Here is a 22,199-nt window from a genome sequence, read left to right as displayed (position 1 = left end):
CAAAATCCAAACTGAGCTAGACTGCTAGACATCCGAATTAGAAGCACGAACACCTACGTATCGAGTGCAGCTCTCGGTCAGAGAGTGGGCGGGCCAAGTGGATTTGTGGGTGGTGTCGGGTGCTTCCGTGGGCGGTCTGGACAGACTATGGGCTCGTTTTAGGCACACAATGGGTGGTTCACACGGATTGTGGGTGGGCCTTTGAGCAGGCTTTAGGCCGTGCGCCATGTTTGAGGAGGAGCCAGACTTTAAATGGGTGGGGTGAGAAAAGCAACAGGAACCTTTGCTGTCAGGGGGTACTCGGGCAATTTCAATCCACCCACACAACAAACATCTTGACGCTTCGAGCCGCTATCCGGAAAGAGGATCATGGCGGAGCACCAGCCCCAGCAGCGGCCTCCCTTACAGACCCTGCCTCGGCAGTTCTCGTTCATCCCACCGCCCATTCCCAACCCCTTTGTACACAATTTGAAGCTTACGAGGACCGACAAAATGCGAGTAAGAGGAGAGAGGGTGTTGTATGGGCGGGCCTGCAAGGGAGAAATGCGAGCTACACACCTGTTAATACCATAGGGCGCACTTAAATATATGTATAAAGAGTACGATATTTATTTTGACAGTTTTTAGTTCATCTTCTTCTGCCACTCTTGCGTTATTGACGTCCTAATATAACAACTTGGGCTGCTCCCCCAGGTGATAGGGCGAGCCACTTGCGCTCGAGCAGCAGAAATGGGTGTGTGCCTATCCTTTACATTTTAGCCGTTCCAATAATTCCTATTATTGTTAAACTAGCCCAATAATAATTCCTTTGTGCATTAATTCGATGTCGAGGTTGTAATTTTGTTGCCTTGCCATTATATCATTTGTCCGCTGTTATGTTTTTGGTACTTGAGTAGTGCCTATCCTTTACATTTTAGCCGTTCCAATAATTACTATTATTGTTAAAGTAGCCATAATAATTCCTTTGTGCATTAATTCGATGTCGAGGTTGTAATTTTGTTGCCTTGCCATTATATATTTGTCCGCTGTTATGTTTTTGGTACTCGAGTATTAGATGTAATGGTAACATTTTAACTTTGATAAATGTGACCTTTTACTTACTATTGTACATCTTTTTATAGCTCTCACCTAAGATTTATATGGGCTCCTAGCACCCGTGGAAACTTTGGCACTCTTGCTGTACTAGGGATTTGTAATTCACCAGTTATGGACGTCTCATGTGTTTGTATTTGGTTAGTGATGATTTGTCTGCTTAGCCAGTAAGTTTTGTCTGATATTGCAAGAGACTTGTATGGTGAACCATTAAAAATGCATGGGTATACTTCGATTTACTTAGTGGTAATCTCAGTACTCCGGTTCTAATTCCTCATCTCAGTCTTTACGTCATGAGTGATGACTTCACCCTGCTGCCTACTTTACAGAAAAAAAACTCCTCACCATCCATATGTGCTTATAAAGAACCTCCTCTACCCAGAAACAACCTGAATCGACTACCAAAGCCGTTCACCAAATTGCGATCAAAGCCAAGCAGAGTGGGCAAGTGTTTTAAGGACGACAACAACAAGGAAGTAGACTCATATTCAAGAGATTACAGGTAAGTAATAGAAACATTTCCTCCTCATCACTTCCCAGAGCACATGTGCGGTTAGGCAAGTTCAGGACCCTCAGAATATAAGACAATTGGGCCGATAAACACTGGAGAACTTAAAGCAAAGAACCAAATAGCCAACGGCAAGGAATCGAATAGCCAGTCTTCCCATTGCCCAGCTTGAAGCATCAAGCAAAGCGTGTGACCAAACACAAAAATAGGAAGAGGAAGCCCATGACCCCACCAAGGAGGAAGAAAGCAGCACACAAAGCAGACATAAGGAAGGTCATGCTCTCTCCAACAAGAAACACAGAGGGAGGAGAAACCATTTGAATTCTGGGAGTAGTGTCACTACAAAACACATCGCCAATTGTTAAGAAACCGTAGGGCCACTTGCCTTTTCTACATCCAATTTACAATGCCTCAGGAAATAGGTTCTATGGACTACCACAACTAGACTTTCCTGTTCTAGTGTTCCAGCCACATCTGCACCATAGACAGGAAATCGCAGATCCGCGACTACCATGCCTTCCATTTCCTTGCACACGTAAATGACCAAGTGATGATAATGAAAACCATCCTCCAGTATATGTTACGAACACTTGTTTTTGTTAAGGGGTCACTGCGTGAGGTGCTCACCATGTACATCACTCATCACAGTGCCTGCGTCAAGAAGTGGCAAATTAATACATACATGTGCAACATGCATTTGAAGAGCAGGAGAAAGTTGGCCATTTATGAGTGGCAAATAAAAATGAGGAAAGTGGAAAAGCTGGTAAATTAAATCATTCCGCCAGAACATGTCATACTGTACCTAGTGAGGTGGCAAATTCAATTTATAAGTAGTATACACAGTTAAGTAGAGAAATTGCATCGCTAATGTTAGTGATGAAATGGACTGATCTGATCTGAGTTCAGAAAATCTGCTTGGCATAAATTGGGTTATTCATTTCAGAGGGTGGGAATCCTACCAACTTAATAAACACAATCTGGTTGATCTAAACTTATTAATCTAAAACACAGTTCGTAGAGAATCACTGCTTAGCGCCCGGTAGCTATTGGTAGCTGTGTCATCAAAAACAGGCAACCCACAGAGACTGCCTGCTAAATTCAGGCAGTGCAAAACATTTTAAAGTCTGTACATTTCTAAAACCAATTTAGAAGAAGCAGAGATAAAAACCAATGCGCAAAAATACTCCAAACTTGTCAAAATCTGGTTCCTGCAGAAGCTTTAGAAATGACCGCCAGCTCGGAGGTCATTTATAAATTCAGGGGGGGTGGGGGTGGTGGCCGCGCTATCAGGGTGACGGAGTAATTTACTCCATCGCCCTGGCAAAGAAACTGACCACCTGCTGATTATTTAAATCGTCAGTCTTCATCAAAACCTTCGTACGGCGATCATAGAAGATCTCCGACTGTGGAAGCTGCTTCAGATCTCTTGGTTGGGTTGCCTTAATGTGGTGAAGATGAATATTCTCCCAAGCTTCTTTCCTATTTCAGTCACTACCAATTCAATTCACTATGATGACATCACCAGGTTGCAGGCAGACCTTATCTCCTTTATCTGGAAAGGGAAACACCCAGTGTATCTGCAGCGCTCCTAATGCTCTCCCGCAACCGTGGGGGTCTGGAATGCTCTAGCCTCCTAGACTATTATTGGGTGGCACAATTACACTACATCTCTGAGTGGGTGGTGCTGCAGAGTGAAAAACATTGGGTTCATATGGACAGAGCAGTCGCCTGCAGGCCTCTGTTGGACATCGGTTGCCTGCCCATACACTCCCGGCCCGCAGTGCCAATGCCACCGCTCCGACGTGCACAGTGCTGAAGATTTGGCATAAACCGGCTAAAAGACGTGGACTGACCACATTCCCATCGCGAAACCTCCCAGTAGCATGTAATCCTGTCTTCTCTCCTGCTCTACCCCAGGAGTTCTCCCCAGAATGGGTATCTGGCGAATGCAGGCTCCTGCATGATCTCTTTCAAGGACCGGTGATCAAGCCATTTGATCAATGCGAAAGGGACGTTCATCTGTCAGAATCCACTCGTCACCAATAGTGCAATAGGCTATTATGGCGGTGACTACACCATCACCGCCGTAGTGAAATTAGTTCCAGGGCCTGACAGAGTAAGGGCTGTCTGAGAATTGGCTGTCTGCCCAATTAAGATGGGCGGACGTATAAACTTTTTTTTTTTTTTTTACTTCTGTCACCACCAGGAAAACCCTGGCGGTAAGGGACAGTAAAAAACACAAAATTCCACCCCTTGCCCTGTTAGATGACTCCCAGGGCAAGCGGGGCATTATCTGTTTTTATTATTTTTTCTAAAGTAAAACCGTATGGTGCAAGGCCCTGCACCAAATAATGGAAAGCATTGACCGGAACCACTGGTAACAGTGTTTCCTGCAGAAGATTTAGAAATGACCGCCAGCTTGTAGGTCACTTCTAAATTCAGCGAGGGGGCGGCAGCTCTGTCATGCCGACGTAGTAATTTACTCCAATGCCCTCGCGGAGAAACGGACCACCTGCGGATTATATGAATCATCCGTCTTAGTCAAAACATTCGTAGGGCGATCCTAGAAGATTTCGGACTGTGGAAGCTGCTTCATATCTCCTGGTTGAGTCGCCTTAATGTGGTGAAGATTAATATTCTTCCAAGACTTCTTTGACTATTTCACTACCAACGCCCATTCCCACTGACGTTATCACCAGATCGCAGGCTGACCTTATCTCCTTTATCTGGAAAGGGAAACATTCCCTCATATCAGCAGTGCTTCTAATGCTCCCCCGCAACCGTGGTGGTCTGGCATGTCCTAACCCTCTAGACTATTATTGGGCGGCACACTTAGGCTACATCTCTGAATGGTGGTACGGGAGAGTGAAAAACATTGGGTTCTTATGGACAGAGCAGTCGCCTGCACTGGCTGCCCACTGAGCAAAGAATCCATTTTAAAGCGCTTTGCTTTACACATAAAATCCTTGCAGGCTCAGGTCCAGCGATTCTGAGCGATCTTTGCCACCTTTACATCCCGACACGTGCCCTACGCTCGCCCGACCTCCATCTGGCACGTGTCCCTCGCTTCCATAGAACCACAGCAGGAGGGCGTTCATTCAACTGACTCTCAGGAATTCTCAACCACTTTCCATCAGAAACATCCCTAACTGTCTATCCTTTAGGAGAGCGGTGAAGACCTGGCTTTTTCAATGATCAGTAGTTTCCTCTCCCACCCTCTCTTCTGGCAATTAGCGCTGGGGCGTCTCTTTGCTAGGACAGCCATGCGCTTTGCAAATCTCCTAATATAACTGTGGTACCTTGCTTGGCTGCCCAAACACTCCCGGCCACGCAGTGCCTAGGCCGCCTGTCTGATGCGCAGATTACTGGAGATTTGGGTCGAACTGGTTGTAAGACGTGGACTAACCACATTCCTGTTGCCAAACGCCCCTATAGCACGCAATCCTGACTACTCTCCTGCTCTTACCCGGGAGTCTTTCCCAGAATGAGTATCGGGCGAATGTAGGCTCCTGCAAGATCTCTTCCAAGGCCCTGCGATCAAGAAATTCGATCAATGCTAAAGGGACTCTCAACTGTCGGAACCCGCTCGTCACCAATATTTCCAGCATCGGCATTGGACCCTCTACCCCAATGTGGAGGCAGTTGCTCGCCCCCTTACCCTCTGTGAACACCTTGTTCGTAGCTTTACAGGCCCCGGTGGTGTGGTATCTATGACCTATGCAGTCCTGCAGTAATTGCGGCTTTTCCCCTGCCACCAATATCTATGGAAGTGGTCCCCGGATGACACATCCATCCACTATCACCCAGAAACAGTAGGAGCAGCTTTGGCAAGAAAATACCACAAATACACAGAAGCATTGCTTAACAGGAGGCAGTCTACTAGGTAATGTTTCATTGGTATTACACCCCAACCCGTCACCTTGCCATGCGCACTACGGTCTCCGCCTCGTGCTGGCGCTGTGGGGCCCAGAAAGGTGACTTCCATCACATATGGTGGGCATGTCCTTCCCTGAAAACCTTCTTAGAGGAGGTCACACAGTCATCTTAGGCATTCACCCAACCTCCCTGGCCGCAATGACCCACTCGGACTGGTACCTGGTGCGACACATGACCGGTGCAGCCAAGCAGCTTAAAGCACGGTCGTGGCCCTCCCTGTTGGCTGCCTCCTGGTTCACACAACTCTGGCACACTATTGCACTGGAGCAAATGGCACACAAGCTCAGCTACACTGACAAGAAATTCCTCTGTCTCTGGTTGCCCCTCATTCAATACCCGTCTTGCCTGGAACACTTATATTTCTAACCCCTCAGATTAGAGTGGTGCACCTCTTTGATGACCATGTATGGAGCACCTCCTCCCTACCTTGCAGACCTGACTGAGCAAGCTCAACATACCACCAGTTTGTAAGCAACTCTGGTTCCTCTACATGACTAAAGACATTGAGGAGCCCACTTGGGATCCTTGGTTCCCCTCCTTCTTCCCCTCTAGTTCCCTTCCCCCCCCCCCGTCATTCACTCCAGGTTTAGTCCCCATACCTTGAACAGACGCCCCTTGTTTGGTGTCCCAGGCGCTAGGTGGATCTCTTGGCCCTGACGTTCCCTTATTGGGTCGGAACTTGCCTTTCCTAGGCTTCTGCGCTATGCGCCTCAACCTCTTACATAGGCACGCCTGTGTTGTATAAATGTGCTGTTGCAGTAATGTCTGCTAATCAGAAGTCTTTTTCCTTTGCGGTGACACCCGCATTGTTTTGTTGTTACCCCCTTTGGTGTAAAACTAAATAAACAGAATTGGAGTTAAAAAAAAAAAAAAAAAAAACCTTCAACGGGGCAGGTCCAAGACCTGAGGCTGGCATATATTCAGAAACGTTGGATACATTGTTGTCGAGCTCATGCTGAGATTGTTTGTTTTGGGACCAAACGGCTCTGAGTGGGATAAAGCTTAATGTCGTTGTCACTGTGCTCGCGGCATCACTGAGCTGGAGTTGCTTCTGCTTCCGTCTTAGGTTTTGCCTTCTGACTTAGTCACTTTTTCAGTTCTTTAACCTCTAGTGGTGCAGGGCTGTCGGCTGTAGCTGGACAGTGCTCCTAGAGGTAGGATATCTTTGCTGCAAGCCTCGCTGAACCCATTTTTTAACATGGCAAAAAGCTGTCAGTGGGACTTACCTGGTTTGCTTTCCCCCCACTTGGATGAGTACGCCACAGCATCTCTTCCTGGTCCTCCACTGAAACAGCTAGTAAAGCTCTTTTTGGTCATTTCTGAAGCCCTCAAGCCCCTAGGGAGTGCTTATAGGCACCACATATGTATCTGGTAAGGGCTTCTGCAGAGTCCATTCCTCTGTGGTCACTAGGGCTTTATTGGGTTCTTGTTTACGGAGGACCTGGATTGGCAGTTTGGGCTTGAATGTTCCTATTGGAGTAGGGTCAAGATTGATTTGGACATGCTGGGTCAAAACTGAGGTGATGTGGGTAAAAAACGATGGATTGGGATGTGGTCCAAGCAATTGCTGGTGACTGAGAATAAATCAAGCATTCCATCCATCACCTTGTTTTTGTTGTCATTCATATTGTAAGGTATTTGTAATGTCACAGTGTTTATTGTTTGTTGATCAGCCCATTAGAATTGTCTGTGATCTTGTTATTCATGGTAATGTATATATTGATTCCCTGATGTTAATATTTCTTTTTAGTACTGTATTAAATCACCTTTTTATCCTTCTTTTAACTGTTGTGCCCTTGCCTTCTGTTTTTCCCCATCCCTCTGTTCCTGCTAGTTTTTCCCGCCACTGCAGCCCGCCCCCCTGCTCGTCCATTCGCTGCCCCGCTCCCGCCTCCTATCTGCTCCTCCCTCCCACCTCCCCTTATATGGCGGCTGCCCGTCTGCTCCCATCCGCGCATGGACCGTGCCTAGCGCCTGAACCCCTGGCCCCCGCAAACACCACGGCACCCGACGCAGCTATGATGCCAGCACCCTCCACGCACTCAACATCGGACAATCACACACCTGCTTCCTGGCCGCCCCGAAACACATGCAATGACCATTCACCTGCCGCAACTGTAGCTTCACCAGCATCCGATCCTCAAATCCACCCACCGGGAAAGAACCCAACCACTTCAGATGTATCCTTCTCAACACCCGCTCCGCCTGCTAACACGCCGTTGAACTCTGGGACCTACTGTACTCAACCTCCCCAGACGTTGCCTTCCTGACGGAGACCTGGCTGAACCCCTCCTCAGCACCCAACATCGCCATAGCCATCCCGGACGGCTACAAGATCACCCGCAGGGACCGCACCAACGGAGTAGGAGGAGGAATCGCCATTGTCCCCAGGAACACTCTGAGTCTCGACCAACACCGACGACACCGTCCGCACCTCCAAACACCTGCACTTCCAAAACCACACCGATCCCCAACACCACCCTCAGAGGAACCGTCGACGACAGTCGACCCGGACCCCGACCACAGTTCAGCGACTCCATAGCCGACTTTGCCAGTACACACGCCCTCGCCTCCACAGACTACATCCTTCTCGGGGACCTGAACTTCCACCTCGAGAACAACAACGACCACAACTCCACCACCCCGATCGAAAACCTCGGACTCAGACAACTTGTCACAATGCCCACCCACTCTGCCGGTCACACGCTTGACCCCATCATCTCCGCAAGCTCCCACGTCTCCTTCAACCACACCACCGAACTCCACTGGAAACCTACCACGCACCACCACACACAACAGATCCCCCGCCGCTGCTGGAGCAAAGTCACCGAAGACCAGCTAACCACCACACTCACCCGGAGCCCACCTGCCTCCTCCCCCCCCCCCCCCCCCCAACACTGCTGCCCACAATCTCAGACAATGGATCGACGACTGCGCCAACACCCTCACCCTGTTCAAGAAACCCTCCAACAGACGCCCCAGCAAGAAAGCCAGCTGGTTCACTGAAGACCTCCAGGCCTCCAAGCAAATCTGCCGAAAGCTAGAGAAGAAATGGCACCGTGAACAGACACCGGACAGCTTCACAGCCCACAAGCACGCCACCCGCAGAAACCACCACCTCATCAGATCCGCCAAAAGGACCTCCTTCAAAGACCGCCTAGATAACAACGCACACAACAGCAAAGAGCTCTTCAACATCGTGAAGGAACTCTCCAACCCCAGCTCCAACACCGACATCCCACCTTCGCAAGACCTGTGTGACTCCCTAGCCACCTTCTTCCATCGCAAGATCGCTGATATCCACAACAGCTTAAACGTCACGACCGCCTCGACAACCACCGAGACCTCCATCCCCACGGCCACCATCCGCACCGACCCCCCCCCCCCCCCCCCCCCCGCTCGCCTGGACCAACATAAACAACCACGACCCTATCAAAATCATGAACACCATCGACTCAGGATCTCTGTCAGACACATGCCCACACCACATCTTCAACAAAGCCAAGATCAACGCCTTACTCAAGAAACCCAAGGCTGACCCCAAGGACCTCAAGAACTTCCGGCCCATCTCCCTGCTCCCGTTTCCGGCGTAGGTTATCGAGAAGACCGTCAACTGACCCACTACCTCGAGGAGTACAGCATCCTGGACGCATCCCAGTCCGGGTTCCACAGCACCGAAACTGCCCTCATCGCCGCCACCGATGACATCAGGCCCTGCTGGACAACGGAGAAACCACGGCCCTCATCCTCCTGGACCTGTCAGCCGCCTTCGACACTGTCTGCCACCGCACCCTACGCACACGCCTCCACGACACTGGGATCCAAGACAAGGCTCTGGACTGGACCACCTCCTTCCTCTCTGGCAGAACCCAGAGCGTCCGCCTCCCCCACTTTCTGCTCCGAAGCCACCAAGATCCTCTGCGGCGTACCCCAGGGCTCATCCCTCAGCCCAACATTGTTCAACATCTACATGGCACCGCTCGGCCACGTCGCCCGACTGCATGACTTCAACACAATCTCCTACGCCGATGACACCCAGCTGATACGCTCCCTCACCAAGGACCCCCCTCATCGCCAAAACCAACCTCCACAAAGGAATGAAAGCTGTCGCGGAGTGGATGAAGAACAGCCAACTGAAGCTAAACTCGGACAAGACGGAAGTCCTCATCCCCGGCTCCACCCACTCGACCTGAGACGACTCCTGGTGGCCGACCGCAATGGGAACAGCTCCAACACCCACCAACCACGCACGCAACCTAGGGTTCATCCTCGACTCTACTCTCTCCATGACAAAGCAGGTCAACACAGTCTCGTCCTCCTGCTTCAACACCTTCCGCATGCTCCGCAAGATCTACAGGTGGATCCCCACGAAACGAGGACGGTCACCCAAGCCCTCATCAGGAGTAGGTTTGACTACAGAAACGCCCTCTACGCAGGAGCCTTGGTGAAACTCCTGAAACGACTCCAGCGCATTCAGAGCGCCTCTGCTCGCTTGATCCTCGACATCGCTTGCCGCAGCCACATCACACCCCACCTGAGACCTGCACTGGCTCCCCGTCAACAAGAGGATCACCTTAAAGCTCCTCACCCACGCACACAAGGCACTCCACAACACCGGTCCAGCATACCTCAACAGACGACTCTGTTTCTAAACCCCCAACCGCCTGCTCCGCTGACCTTACCCTTGCCACAGTCCCCCGCATCCGAAGAGCGACCTCCGGTGGCAGATTGTTCTCCCACCTCGCCGCCAAGACCTGGAACACCCTCCCCATCCTCCTACGGCAGACCCAGGACTAACCTTCAAAAGACTCCTCATGACCTGGCTATTCAAGCATTAGCAGCTTAACCCCCCCCCCCCCCCCCCCCCCCAGCGCCTTGAGACCCTCACGGGTAAGTTGTGCACTTTACAAATGTCTTGATTGATTGAATATTCAGTTGAGCCTCCTGATTGTTGTCACAGGCTATTGTTTCTCAGATAGTTTGTCATTTAAACTATATGTTTTTCAAATCTAATATTACTGCAGACAACCTCAATATTGCTATTAATCCAGACTGTCCCCTGGGGACATAGGATTCTGACTATTGAGGCACACATGTGCATCCAGATCCATGGCATTTGTGCATACCTCTTTTGTTTTTTAATTCACTCTCAGAGGTAATTTCATGAGATCCATTAATGCTAACCAATGCTTGCTGGCTGTAGCTGTAAACATAAGATGTTGATCTTGTCTTTTGTGCCATTGTGCAAATTCAGTAACCTCTTACTCGCTGCTCAGCCAGATGATTAGTATATCATCAACATAACGTCCTCATACGTTGATCTGTAGTTGGCAAGAGTGTTTTGGTGTGGTTTCAAAGCTGTGTATATAAAGACACATGAGTCAAGGTGCTTCCAATGGATGTGTCCTGGATCTGGTGATAGAATCCTCAAACATAAATATACTGTTCCTTTATAGAAATTGCTGCACATTTTATAATGAATGAAAAGGTGTCATTTTGTCATTGTATAGGAGTACTTCAACCACTTTTAGGATGGCTTCTCGCAGGATGTTCTTATAAGGAACTTGTTTTTCGAGACTCGCCAGTGGGAAGGCCAAAGGGTAGATCTTTCAATAAATTGAGATCATTTTTGATATCCCTAGGGCTTGATTGAATTGTGGCAACTTGTGGTCTGAGGAAAACAAATCACAGATGATAGGTAAATATTCTACGATGGACTAAATGCCAATAATTGGGCTTTTGGAGTGGTGGTGCAGGGCAAGGGCAGCATTGCGTGGCCTTATGAATTTTAGGTTGCATATCAAAGTAAGGTTTTTTGGAGTTGTCTGCCACCTGAAACTCTGCCTCATGTTTGAGAGTCCTGCGCTCATGTTCCTGTCATACCAAGATATGTTTGTAAGAAGGTGGAAATATTATGTGGTATGGCTGGGAAGCCTTACCATATAATATTAACACAATACCCCAAAGTGGTTCTTGGATTCACGCAAGTAATCCTTGGCTCGGTCCTGATAGAGTGGCAAAGAGCAGTGAGGTTTACTTAGAGAAACTTATGTTAAGCATTTCAGATCATCATGGACGATTAGTAATGGGCATGACTCGAAGGAAATCTGACACCAATTTATAAAAATAGAGCTTATTTTTATGTAAATTTAGACACCAAAATGAAGTCAATACAGTTCGTATAGTCGGAGTTATCAGTATTTAAGTATTCAATAAATCAAAACTTTGCAGGGCTGTCAAACTTTACCATTGCGGTTAATGGGGAAAATCCCAGTAACACATAGTCACTTGCGGGGTGATTTCAAAGGAACCCACTTGGAGTAAAGTCTTGTGGGTCCATAGAGTAAGCTTCAACAGTCAGAACACTTTTACCTTGCCCATAGAGTGCGGGTGCAGAGGTGACTTGGCTGTCCTTGGTGCTGAACGGGAGCGGCCAAAAAGAGTACTTTTGATACTCAGTCACTTGCAGGTTTTTTTCAGTGGAGCCCCTTGGAAGTTAAGCTTGGAGGGACCCCAGGACCAGGAATCACCTGGCAGCACAGCTCTACCCAGCTCGGGCATCTTTGGTGCAGAGGTGTACCTGGGTATTCGTGGTGCTGAACGGTGCTGTGGGGGCTGCTTTGCCAGGCCTGCCAATGCAGACGGGTTTGGGATGCAAGTGCTTGACAACTGCGCCACAGAAGCAGGAGGTTGACGGAGCAGACGATTCCGTCTTCATGGAGCATCAAGTAAAGTTGTCAGCAAGACCACCAGCAAAGCTTGGCCACGGCAAATGTAGCGTTTGGAGCAAATCTTCTTCTGTAGGTCATAGGAATGCTGTAGTGAGCTGAGACTTGAAGGGTTTCAGGACTACACTTTCCAGAAGGCACCTGACTTCCGGCTGGTTCGCGACTAGTCTTTGGGGGTTGTATGCCTCCTGATTACCTAAATTCTCGCCTGCTCAAAAACACAAGTGCCTGGGGGCAGTGGGGGCCTTTGTCTCCACTGGATGACAAGTCACTTGCATATCAGTGATGGTGTGGCTTTTCGAAACTCCCTGCGCTGATGTGTCATTCAATAGCCATCCTGGGAGAGAAGAGGTGTGACCTCCTTCCTGCCCAGGCCTTTTGTCTTCGTCCTCTGGGAGTGATAGCACTACCCAGCAGGAGGACAGACATCTGTCTAGGCGGCAACCTGCTTGGAAAGCCCGCCAAATCGGAGAGAGACTGCGGCAACTTGGAGGCAATCTCTCAGGATGCAACCCAAGTTCATGCCAGCTCCCCCTCGACAAGACGATTGTTTCAGGGGTCAAAAAGCACGGTCTTTGATACCAAACACAACTGGATTCAGTGGTACCATAATGGAGCTGGCCATCTCAGGGTCGCCAGTTAACCAGTCCATGTTAACCTATGGGCCCGCCGTTCACTTACAGTAAACTTGAATGGCAAGGTTACTGTATAGCCATTGATGTTTGCACATATATTTCTACACCGTTACTATACTCACTTCGCCTACTGGGCTATAGGAGGCCTGTCTTTGGGGTGACTTTTATGTTTAGTACTAGAAGTGGGGGGGACTCTGCTACACGTGGTGTGTGCAGAACGGCTAGGGCGCATGACCTCGGACCTGGAGAACTGGGTTCGAGTCTCAGTAATGACGCTGAACATCCTGTGATTCTGGGCAAATCACTTAATCTCCCCGTGCCTAACAAAGAATGAATGTGAATGTGTGTCCTAATGTAACGTAACTGGTGCTATGTAAAGCGCTCCGATACCTGATTGGATTCGGGTCAAGTACGGGCTACATAAAACTCTGCAAAAAAAAGCAGGCTGCAATGGCAGACCTGCAGGCCTTTCTTTTACTTGGTCACTCAGGGTGGCACAAACAGTGTTGCAGTCCTGGTGACTGCTTTAATCTCCCTGCCCTGGGTACCACTGGTACCATATACTAGTGATTGTGAATGTGCATCCTTTTACTTGTGCTCAGATGAGTCCAAAATTTGAATATGCCCCTAACATTGTGTTACTTCACACAACTAACCCTTTTCCCTTAGCCAAGGTTTTCTTATTCAAACTCAAATTATTAAAGTGTCCTTGAAGAAAAAAGGGATGCCAAACCTACAAGTGCCCTGTTAGTGCACTATCCTGTGGTCCGGGAAATGGGCCGCAATAACTGGAGGGTTAAGCTGTAAGAAGATGATCAAAGTCAAGGCAATGGGGAGCATGGCGTTGCTGGCTGAACAACCAGGGTTCACATTTGTTGGAAGCTGTTGATGCAGCGGAAGCGTTGAAGGATTTTTGTTAGTTTACCTCTTCACACCAACCACTATACCATAATCAGAAGCGTGACTCTAATGATGGGCCCCTAAGTCATTATCACACATTTAGCAATATCAAAGATCCTCCAATGGATCTTTGGTAGAGCTAAAAGGGAATAAATAAAGACAGACAGAATGCTATTTCGCCACGAGGACCTATACTGAAGAAATAAGCTAAACATATGTCATTGTAAACATTCCCAAATCACTCCATAATAAAGACAAACACTATTATTTTATATTAGTTTTCTTGTTATTTCATAATATTACTGGCCAATCACAAATACAATACAACTAGAATGTCATAAATCAGTTCTTAGAATACAAAATAGGTTCGCAATATTCATCAGACCATTCAATAAAAAGCAGAATATCAGGTATAGAGGAGTAAGCAAGAAAAAGATCAGCGAAACAATAGCTCACTTACAAGTTTAAATAATAGTTCGAAAGGCTAACCCCACAGCCATTCGGGTATAGCAAGGCGGCACCACTAGCCGATAATGTGCAAAGTCTCCAGAAAAGTCTCTTAGGAACTGCAGGATCTGCCAGCCAGAGAATCTGGAATCCGCCCAGCATGTAGCAACACAAATGCAGGACCGGTCACCATTCATGTGAACGAGGCGAGGAGCATTTTCTCACAGGAATTTTAATAGTACGCTACTTCTTTCCACTGGCTAAAATGTTGCTTTCTCTCTCATCAGCAAGCCTCTCTATTGGTTATTCACGATGATCCGACCACCTTCCGACAGTGACTTTACTATTATTTCTAAGCACTCTTTGTCTAAGAATTGTACAACTTCCACGAGAGGAAGAACCTAGATATATTTGTATACTAAATCTGGCAATAGTTACATTCATGCCATCTACAACCCTCGCCTAGACAGGAAATAACTAAAGACTTTTAGAAAGAGGCTAAATATTTATACTTTTGAGGAAGCATGTGTATCAATTGAAGGTCAGGTGCAGGGAAAGCACATCCCCCTAGCAATTCTTGAGGCCTACAATATTTTAACAAAACGGAGAATAATTTTGAAAAGCCTACACTACTTTCACGAAGAATAAAAGCAGATTCTTTTTGTCGTTTATTTTTCTGCAGTTAGGAAGACAGAATAACATTCAGTTAGCATTATTATCATGTTCAACTAAGAAAATCAACTTTCGTGCCTTGTGCACATTTCAAGTGTTGTGTGGTTTTTACTAATATTTAATGAGAGAGTGTACGTTTTGTTAATAAACATGCATTGGGTGAATTTCATCTAGCAGATTTTATTTTCAAAAACCGTGCGCCATCAATCCCCCATCTGATATTCCAAACCATAGGTACCCTTTCGATCTTCCAATTCTATTTCTTCTCTCTTACTTTTCCTTGCTCTCCGTTTTGCTTCTTTTGTTTTATTCTTGCAGCATTTATAAATCGCACATACCATTAGTATGACAGTAGCAACAGCAGCGATAGGTGTTAGTATCCTCCCTAATAAGCTATTAGTAAATGATGAAAACCAATTGCCAATAGAGGAGAAACCCTTACTCAGTTTCTCCCAAGCACTGTCAACCTTCAGTTCTACCAAATCATCATGTAATTTAGAAATGTTGCTAATATATCACTCTAGATCTCTACTGTCAGGAATATATGTGCTACATTGTTATATTTCAGCATTATACAGACTCTGCCTTCTTTTGGCAATAATACATCTAAGCCAAGTCGATTTTCTAAAATCATGGTTCTCATAGCAACCATTTGTGTCAACAATCAAAAATCCACCAGCGGTATCCGTTGATAAACGATCAACCTGCTTTAGACAATTTTCAAATCTTTTGTGAATTAAAATCACCCCAACTGAAGGTATCGGTGCTCAAAAAATATCTCCAACAATTTCGGTAACACTCAAACCCCTTTTATTCCGTGTTAGTCCTTTTTCATTGTTTCCATGTTTATTAACAACATGATATATCTTCGGAAAGACTATACCCATGTAACAACACCCGTGCCAATGTGGAGGCAACCTATAATAGGCATTGTTCCCACACACATAATAAACTCCAGGAAATACAGGATCAGTACCACCTCTTAATCCCTAATCCCCAACCCCCTGTAATGAGAAAAGTATGTTCACACTCACTGGAACCAACAAAATTATTATTGTAATTAGTCTTTTGTCTAAGTAAGCAAAGCTTCCCTCTATGAGGCCAATCCAGAGTCATTGCAGCATAAGTCTCACCCTGTTTGTAATTACCTTCTTTATATGCCCATGGCGGTTCTCTTCTTTTCTGGTCTGCAGCTCTTTGTTTAAGACTTCTATGTCTATCTTCTACTGTATTAATTAATTCTATTCCTACACTATGTAACTTACAAGTTAGAATATTTCTATGTGCATATACTGTTTCTATTGTTTTAGTAGAATGGAAAAATAGCCCATGTACTCTACATTCCTAGCACTATACACTATATTCATATTCTTTCTAATAGGAATTTCTGAAAATATTAAGTCGAAATCTGAATAATAAGGCTGAAACATCTCCTTACCATGAAAACAAACTGGTTAGTACATTACATGAAATACCATATGTTAAGGGTAGGTGATGGTAAGACACCCCTTCCGACACAGATGTAGTTAACTGCATGCACACGTAACAATCTCTCGCATCCATAGGATCTACATACTCGTACAAGACATTTAATGAGAAATCATTAATTTATTTATCTACATGTGAAACAATACCGGTTAATTCTTTATTATTAGTCTCTGGATCTTCTTTCAGATCTCTTTTAGCATTTAATTGTTACATGCTCATTAGTATTAGTCACTGCATTAATAAACCTAAAATATGGTACTACAAATGTTGACACTAACCATACAAAATATTTTAATGTAACAGATACAAGACGTAGTGTAGTTCCTATATTCCTGATAGGCCCTGCGCATTGGAATAATATAAACTATAGTTTTGACATAGGACTGAGGTCAGTATGTCTCTATCGAGTGCATTAAACTTAAATTACTTGTGTGTGCCAGCTAACTTGGAGGTCACTAGAAACTTCTCAAATAAACAAGAAGGAATTAGTTTCTGACAACCGCATAAACCTAACAACTTTGTTTCACTTAGAATTGGAACAATCTCAGAATCGTGGAAACAATAGGTAAGTTTCACTCAGTCAATCGTGCATGCTTCGTTTCTACAGAGTTACACGGAAATAGATAGACTGGCGTTTCAATAAAAAGGGTTTATTGAACAGTCTTCTTTCTTGTGCAAGAGATATGAACTGCTACAATCGTAAGACCGAATGCGAAGTAAAATATGTACAGCGTTAGCAGTAAGCTAAAATAATACTGCAATAGCATGGTTTATAGCTATGACAGATATTCATAAAAATACATACATAAATTAAACAGGCTAAAATGTTAATACTCATCTGATGCTTCTAGCTAGTTCTACCCCAGTGTACCTAACCTAAGTGTAGTGCGAGGTAAGAAGTAGGTGCTGTTTGTCTATAGTCTAGTTTTAGCTATAGTTGGCAAGATTCGGCAAAAGTCCCTCTCGGTTCTAGTCCGCTCCATACCTTAGAATGAGTGAGGTTGGAATCTCTTTTCTGAGTCTCGATCTCTTACACCCCGCAAGGGGAGTCAGAAATGCTGGACCTGGATTCTCTGCGAGGAGGATGACAGCGCCTGGTCAGTGAGTCAGGCAAGGACTTGACTTCCTTCCGAACTTGCCTTGGCGAGCCGCGTCATGCAAGTAGATAGCCGAACGGTGGTTTGCCATGGTAAGTGAAGGTATATTTATACCTTGAAGGTGTTTAGGAATGCCAGTATTGACGTAAAAGTCGGGCATAGGAACGTCATGAATGAACCCCTAAGGAATAGATGTTCATGCATAATAAATGAGTTCTTGGAGAAATCCATATCCGAGCAAGGGTAAGTCCTAAAGGATTAAGAGTCTGGTTTTCCAAGAACCATGGTAGACCCTTGCCATCTGTGATAAGACTATCTGGCATTACTGGTCTTCCGTCTGTATAAATCCACCCTTCATCTGATCTGCGTGTACATCCTGATTTGATCCAGCCATTTTTCTCTGAATCACCTGCTTCTTCTTGTAGTTCTTTCACCTCATCCCATGTTTCACCTGATGAGAACATCAACCTGCATTCTGTTTTGCCAATTTGATCAAATTGTTCGTCCATATTAATCGAATATGTGTTCAAAGCACAAAATCGTGCAATCTCGTCAGCATATCTATTGCCCAGTGTGACCTATTCACAACCAGACCGATGTGCTGAAAATTTCACCAACCCAATTTGTGCCAGTAATTGTAGTGCCATCGGTAGATCTTTTACATACTCTCTGTTTCTGATTGGTAAACCCGAAGAGGTCAAATATCCACGTTGGGACCACACCACTACTGCCCAAAATCATGGACCACCCCAAAGCCATACTGGCTATCCGTGTATATCATCACTTTCAACTGTCGTGCTAAGCAACATGATCTTGTAAGAGCCACTAGCTCAGCCACTTGTACAGAATTCACTCCTTTTAACCATGATGCTTCATTCACATTTGCCACTGTGCAGATTGCATATGCAGCTCATAAACTTCTTTCTGAATCTCTCAAACATAATCCATCCATAAACAAAACAACATCAGACTCTGTCAACGGAGTATCTTTGATATCAAGTCTTTGTTTGATACACAACTCCGTCTCATCCAGACAATCCTGTTCAGCTTCACCCATGCCCACTTCACAGCCTGGTGTTCGTAACAATGTAGCTGGATTTAGAGTCGTACATCTTGCTATTGTTACATTCTCAGCTCCCAATATCACTTGGTCATATTTTGTTAACTGACTGCTTGTAAGGTGCTGTGTGAGAGTTCGAGTTAACAAACTCTCAACTGAATGTGGCATATACACTTTCAAAGCATATCGCATTCCAATTGACTCGCTCTGCGCAAGACTCACACAAGTAGCAGCAACTGCTTTTAGACAACCTGGTAATGCTGCAGCCACTGGATCCAGTGTGGCAGAAAAATATGCCACTGTCCTTCGTGCTGTTCCGTGAGTTTGTTTTCGAACTGAGAGTGCGCAACCATCACATTCATTGCAGAACAATTCAAACTCTTTGTCAAAATCTGGCATTTCTAATGCTCGACATAAACTGTCTTGCAATTCCAGAAATGTTTTCATGCTTTCCACATCAAGACGCATTGGATCTGTTATATCTTTGTGTGTCAATCTCTGTAATGTCTTGGCAATCGATGAAAAATTAATAATCCACTGTCTGCAATATCCAACTATTCCCAAAAACATTTGAACTTCTTTCTGTGTTTTTGGTGAATTCATTTGCATACTAGGATTGAGCCGATCAAGAGACTTTCCGAATTCCTTTTTCAATTACATGTCCTAGATTAAGAATTTATTTCTTACAGAATTGTAACTTTGCTGGTGACACTCTATGCCCACCTATTGCCAAATGGTTCAGTAGAGCAATTATATCTGTCACACAGTCTTCTCTCGTTTTCGATGCCACCAAAAAGATCATCGATTTTATATAGAACAAGATCTGAGTCTTTAGGCATTGCCAATGACTCCAGACATTTCTTCAATATCTGATTGATGATTGAGGGTCTTTCTGTGTACCCTTGAGGAACTCCGCACCATACCAAAACACAGTTCCCGAACCAGAATGCAAATAAATATTGGCTATCCGAATGTAAGGGTATCCAGAAAAATGCTTGACACAGATCGATAACTGTAAACCACTCATCACATGGGATCTGATATAGGATCACAGCTGGCTTTGGTACAATTGGACAACCAAGTATAACAATTTGGTTCACCTTTCTCAGGTCCTGTACAATCCTATATTTCCCATTCGGTTTGTGAATATCAGTTATAGGTGAATTGCATGGACTCCCAAGGATTTCTTTTGGTATTCCTTGTTCAATCAACATATCAATCACAGGTGTCGCTCCTGCAATCGTCTCAGAACTCATTTTATACTGCTGTATGCTTAGAAATTGTGCCTCCGGCTTTACTGTTATTTGAACCGGTGCAACTCCTTCCATTAATCCGGTATCTTTCCCTGTAAAATCCCACACATCAGACAACACCATTTGCTCTCAATTCAACAGGCAAATCATTTGCTGTAAGCAATGGATGCAACTCATTCACTTCTGTTCCCTGCCATGACATTTTGAAGATCACATCTTCATCTTTTGTATGAAATGCTATTTCCATCTTGAGTACAATAAATGGAGCAGTTCATCTTGCACAACAAGTCTCTTCCGAACAAATTAACTGAACTTGTTTCACACACAACAAATTTGTGTAATTCTTGAAAATTGCCAATTAGAACTTTCATCGGTCTTGTTACTGGCGTTTTTTAAATCAATTTATTTGAAACTCCAACTTGGATACTTTCTCCCGAGAGGGGCAGGTTTGGAATTTCCACAGTTCTCACAGTGGAATGAGTAGCACAAGTATCTACGAGGAATCCACATAGGCCATCCACATAGGGACCTGACTGATCTACCTCTAGAGATGTGCTAAGAACACACTCTTCCTCCCCCCACAGGCACCGTCATTGTGATGTATCTGAATCATTCTCCTCCATCTGCATTAAGTATTGCGAAGCCACCCGCATATTTGAATTCATTTGAGCATTATTATGAGAGCCCACATTCACATTGTATCTTTGCATTTGACCATTCACCTCCTGATTTGGCTTAGGAGCTTCTGGTATCTATAAACCCTTTCCTCTATTTATTACCTGCATTTGTGGACTTTGATTATGCATCTGATTCATCTGTGCTCTAGTCATCTGAGTCTGATTTGTTTGCACTTGATAATCCTGATTCTGCACCTGATAACTCTGATTCTGTATTTGCATTTGATCACCACTTCCTCCCTGACCTCTAGTATTTAGCAGATTTACACTTGAGTTGCCAATGTCCAAATTTCCCGCAATTATAACAAGGAAACCTCCTTTTCAATTCCTCTTTATCTCTGAAATTACCTCTACCTCGCCCTTGACCCATCAGGATCATTTGTGTCACAGTATTGCCAGTTGAAAATACACCTTTCATTCCAGTAGTAGTCTGACCATTGCTCTGAAAATCATCTGGCGCATGAACACTTAAGTATCCCCCTTTCCTTGCTGCTTTCATCTGAGCCAACATTAATGCCTCCTTTAATTTCTTGTCTCATTTCTATGTTATCTCCACAATACTTTGCATAACAAAGTATTTTGTCAACTTATTTACTCTGCCAACAAGTCAAATGCTGTTGAATCATAGCACTTCTCTCAAGTCTCAATCCCTACACGAACCTATACACAAAATGTCCCATATCTTTCTCTGTGATATTTTCTATACCACTGTACTGCTGAAACACTTGAAGCCTTTCATAATATGCATGCACTGATTCTTTTAATTCTTGAATAGGTCCGTCTATTTTCACCCAATCTGTTTCTTTTGGAGACATTTTCCCTTTTAAATACGTAATGACCTGATTATATTTTTTTCATGACCTCTTCTGAAGGTGCCCCTGTTTTTGGATCTCTTGGATATTCCTTTTTCGGCCATACTACAGCAATTTTGCACTCAAACCACAAATCCGCTGGTACTACAATATCAAAAAGACTTTCCAAATCAACCCACAAAACCTTTGAAACCTTCACAAATCTTTCCACTTGTCTATACCACTAAACAGGTTTTTCTCTCAACCTCGGGAAATTAGTAAATGACAATATGCCCTGTCTTGACGAAGGAACATGCACAAAACCCTCACCACCTGGTACCTCTCTCATTGGGTATGCTGTAACCACATCCTCTGGTACTGACTATTTTTCTGCTTCTTTTACAGGGTACAATGGCAAAGCATCTTCCTTTCCATCAGTCCAACTCTCCCCAAAGTCTTAATGTGGACATCAACTCTTTAATCTGTAATTGTCTCCCTGATACATTCACATTCTCTAAATCTGTGTCTGTGACATCCAATCTGTATGTCTTTTGTAAAGCTTTAGACTTCTCAATGTCAACTCCATATATCTGTGCAACTTCAGCAAACGTTTCGTTTTTCTCGTAATATTTTTACACAAGAATAACAACTCATCCTCTTGAAATTTACTCAATACTTCTGGACGTATTGTATCTGCAATCCTCTCTTCTAAATTTCCTTTCAATTTGTTCACATCTATATATGCTCTATTATTTTGACCACTACAACCAGGTGCTATTTCTCTGATCCAGTCATCTAATTCTTCTGGCGATGGACCCAACAATCTCTGTACATTTTCACTCGTATCACTCCTTGACCTATTAGGTGTCTGTGTATCCATTCTCCTTTCTACTTGCATCAATCTCTTAGGGTCAA

The 22,199-nt window shown here is 45.0% G+C and overlaps 1 protein-coding gene across 2 annotated transcripts in view; it reads left to right on the top strand.

Annotated features, from left to right (window-relative positions):
• The first annotated feature begins 246 nt into the window (after positions 1–246).
• Positions 247–22,199, top strand: part of LPCAT2 (lysophosphatidylcholine acyltransferase 2) — a 211,308-nt gene continuing 189,355 nt past the window's right edge. For both annotated transcript variants that reach the window (XR_014971930.1, XM_085636920.1), the window contains exon 1: positions 247–498. Coding sequence is in view for 1 of the 2 variants with exons in the window: in XM_085636920.1 (XP_085493046.1) it covers positions 370–498 (129 nt within the window). In the remaining variant the exon portion in view is untranslated. The remainder of the gene's footprint in view (positions 499–22,199) is intronic.

The sequence above is a fragment of the Triturus cristatus genome, chromosome 12 (assembly GCF_964204655.1).
Source record: "Triturus cristatus chromosome 12, aTriCri1.1, whole genome shotgun sequence".
In the NCBI taxonomy this organism is placed as follows: domain Eukaryota; kingdom Metazoa; phylum Chordata; class Amphibia; order Caudata; family Salamandridae; genus Triturus; species Triturus cristatus.
This window is presented reverse-complemented; position numbering and strand designations above follow the sequence as displayed.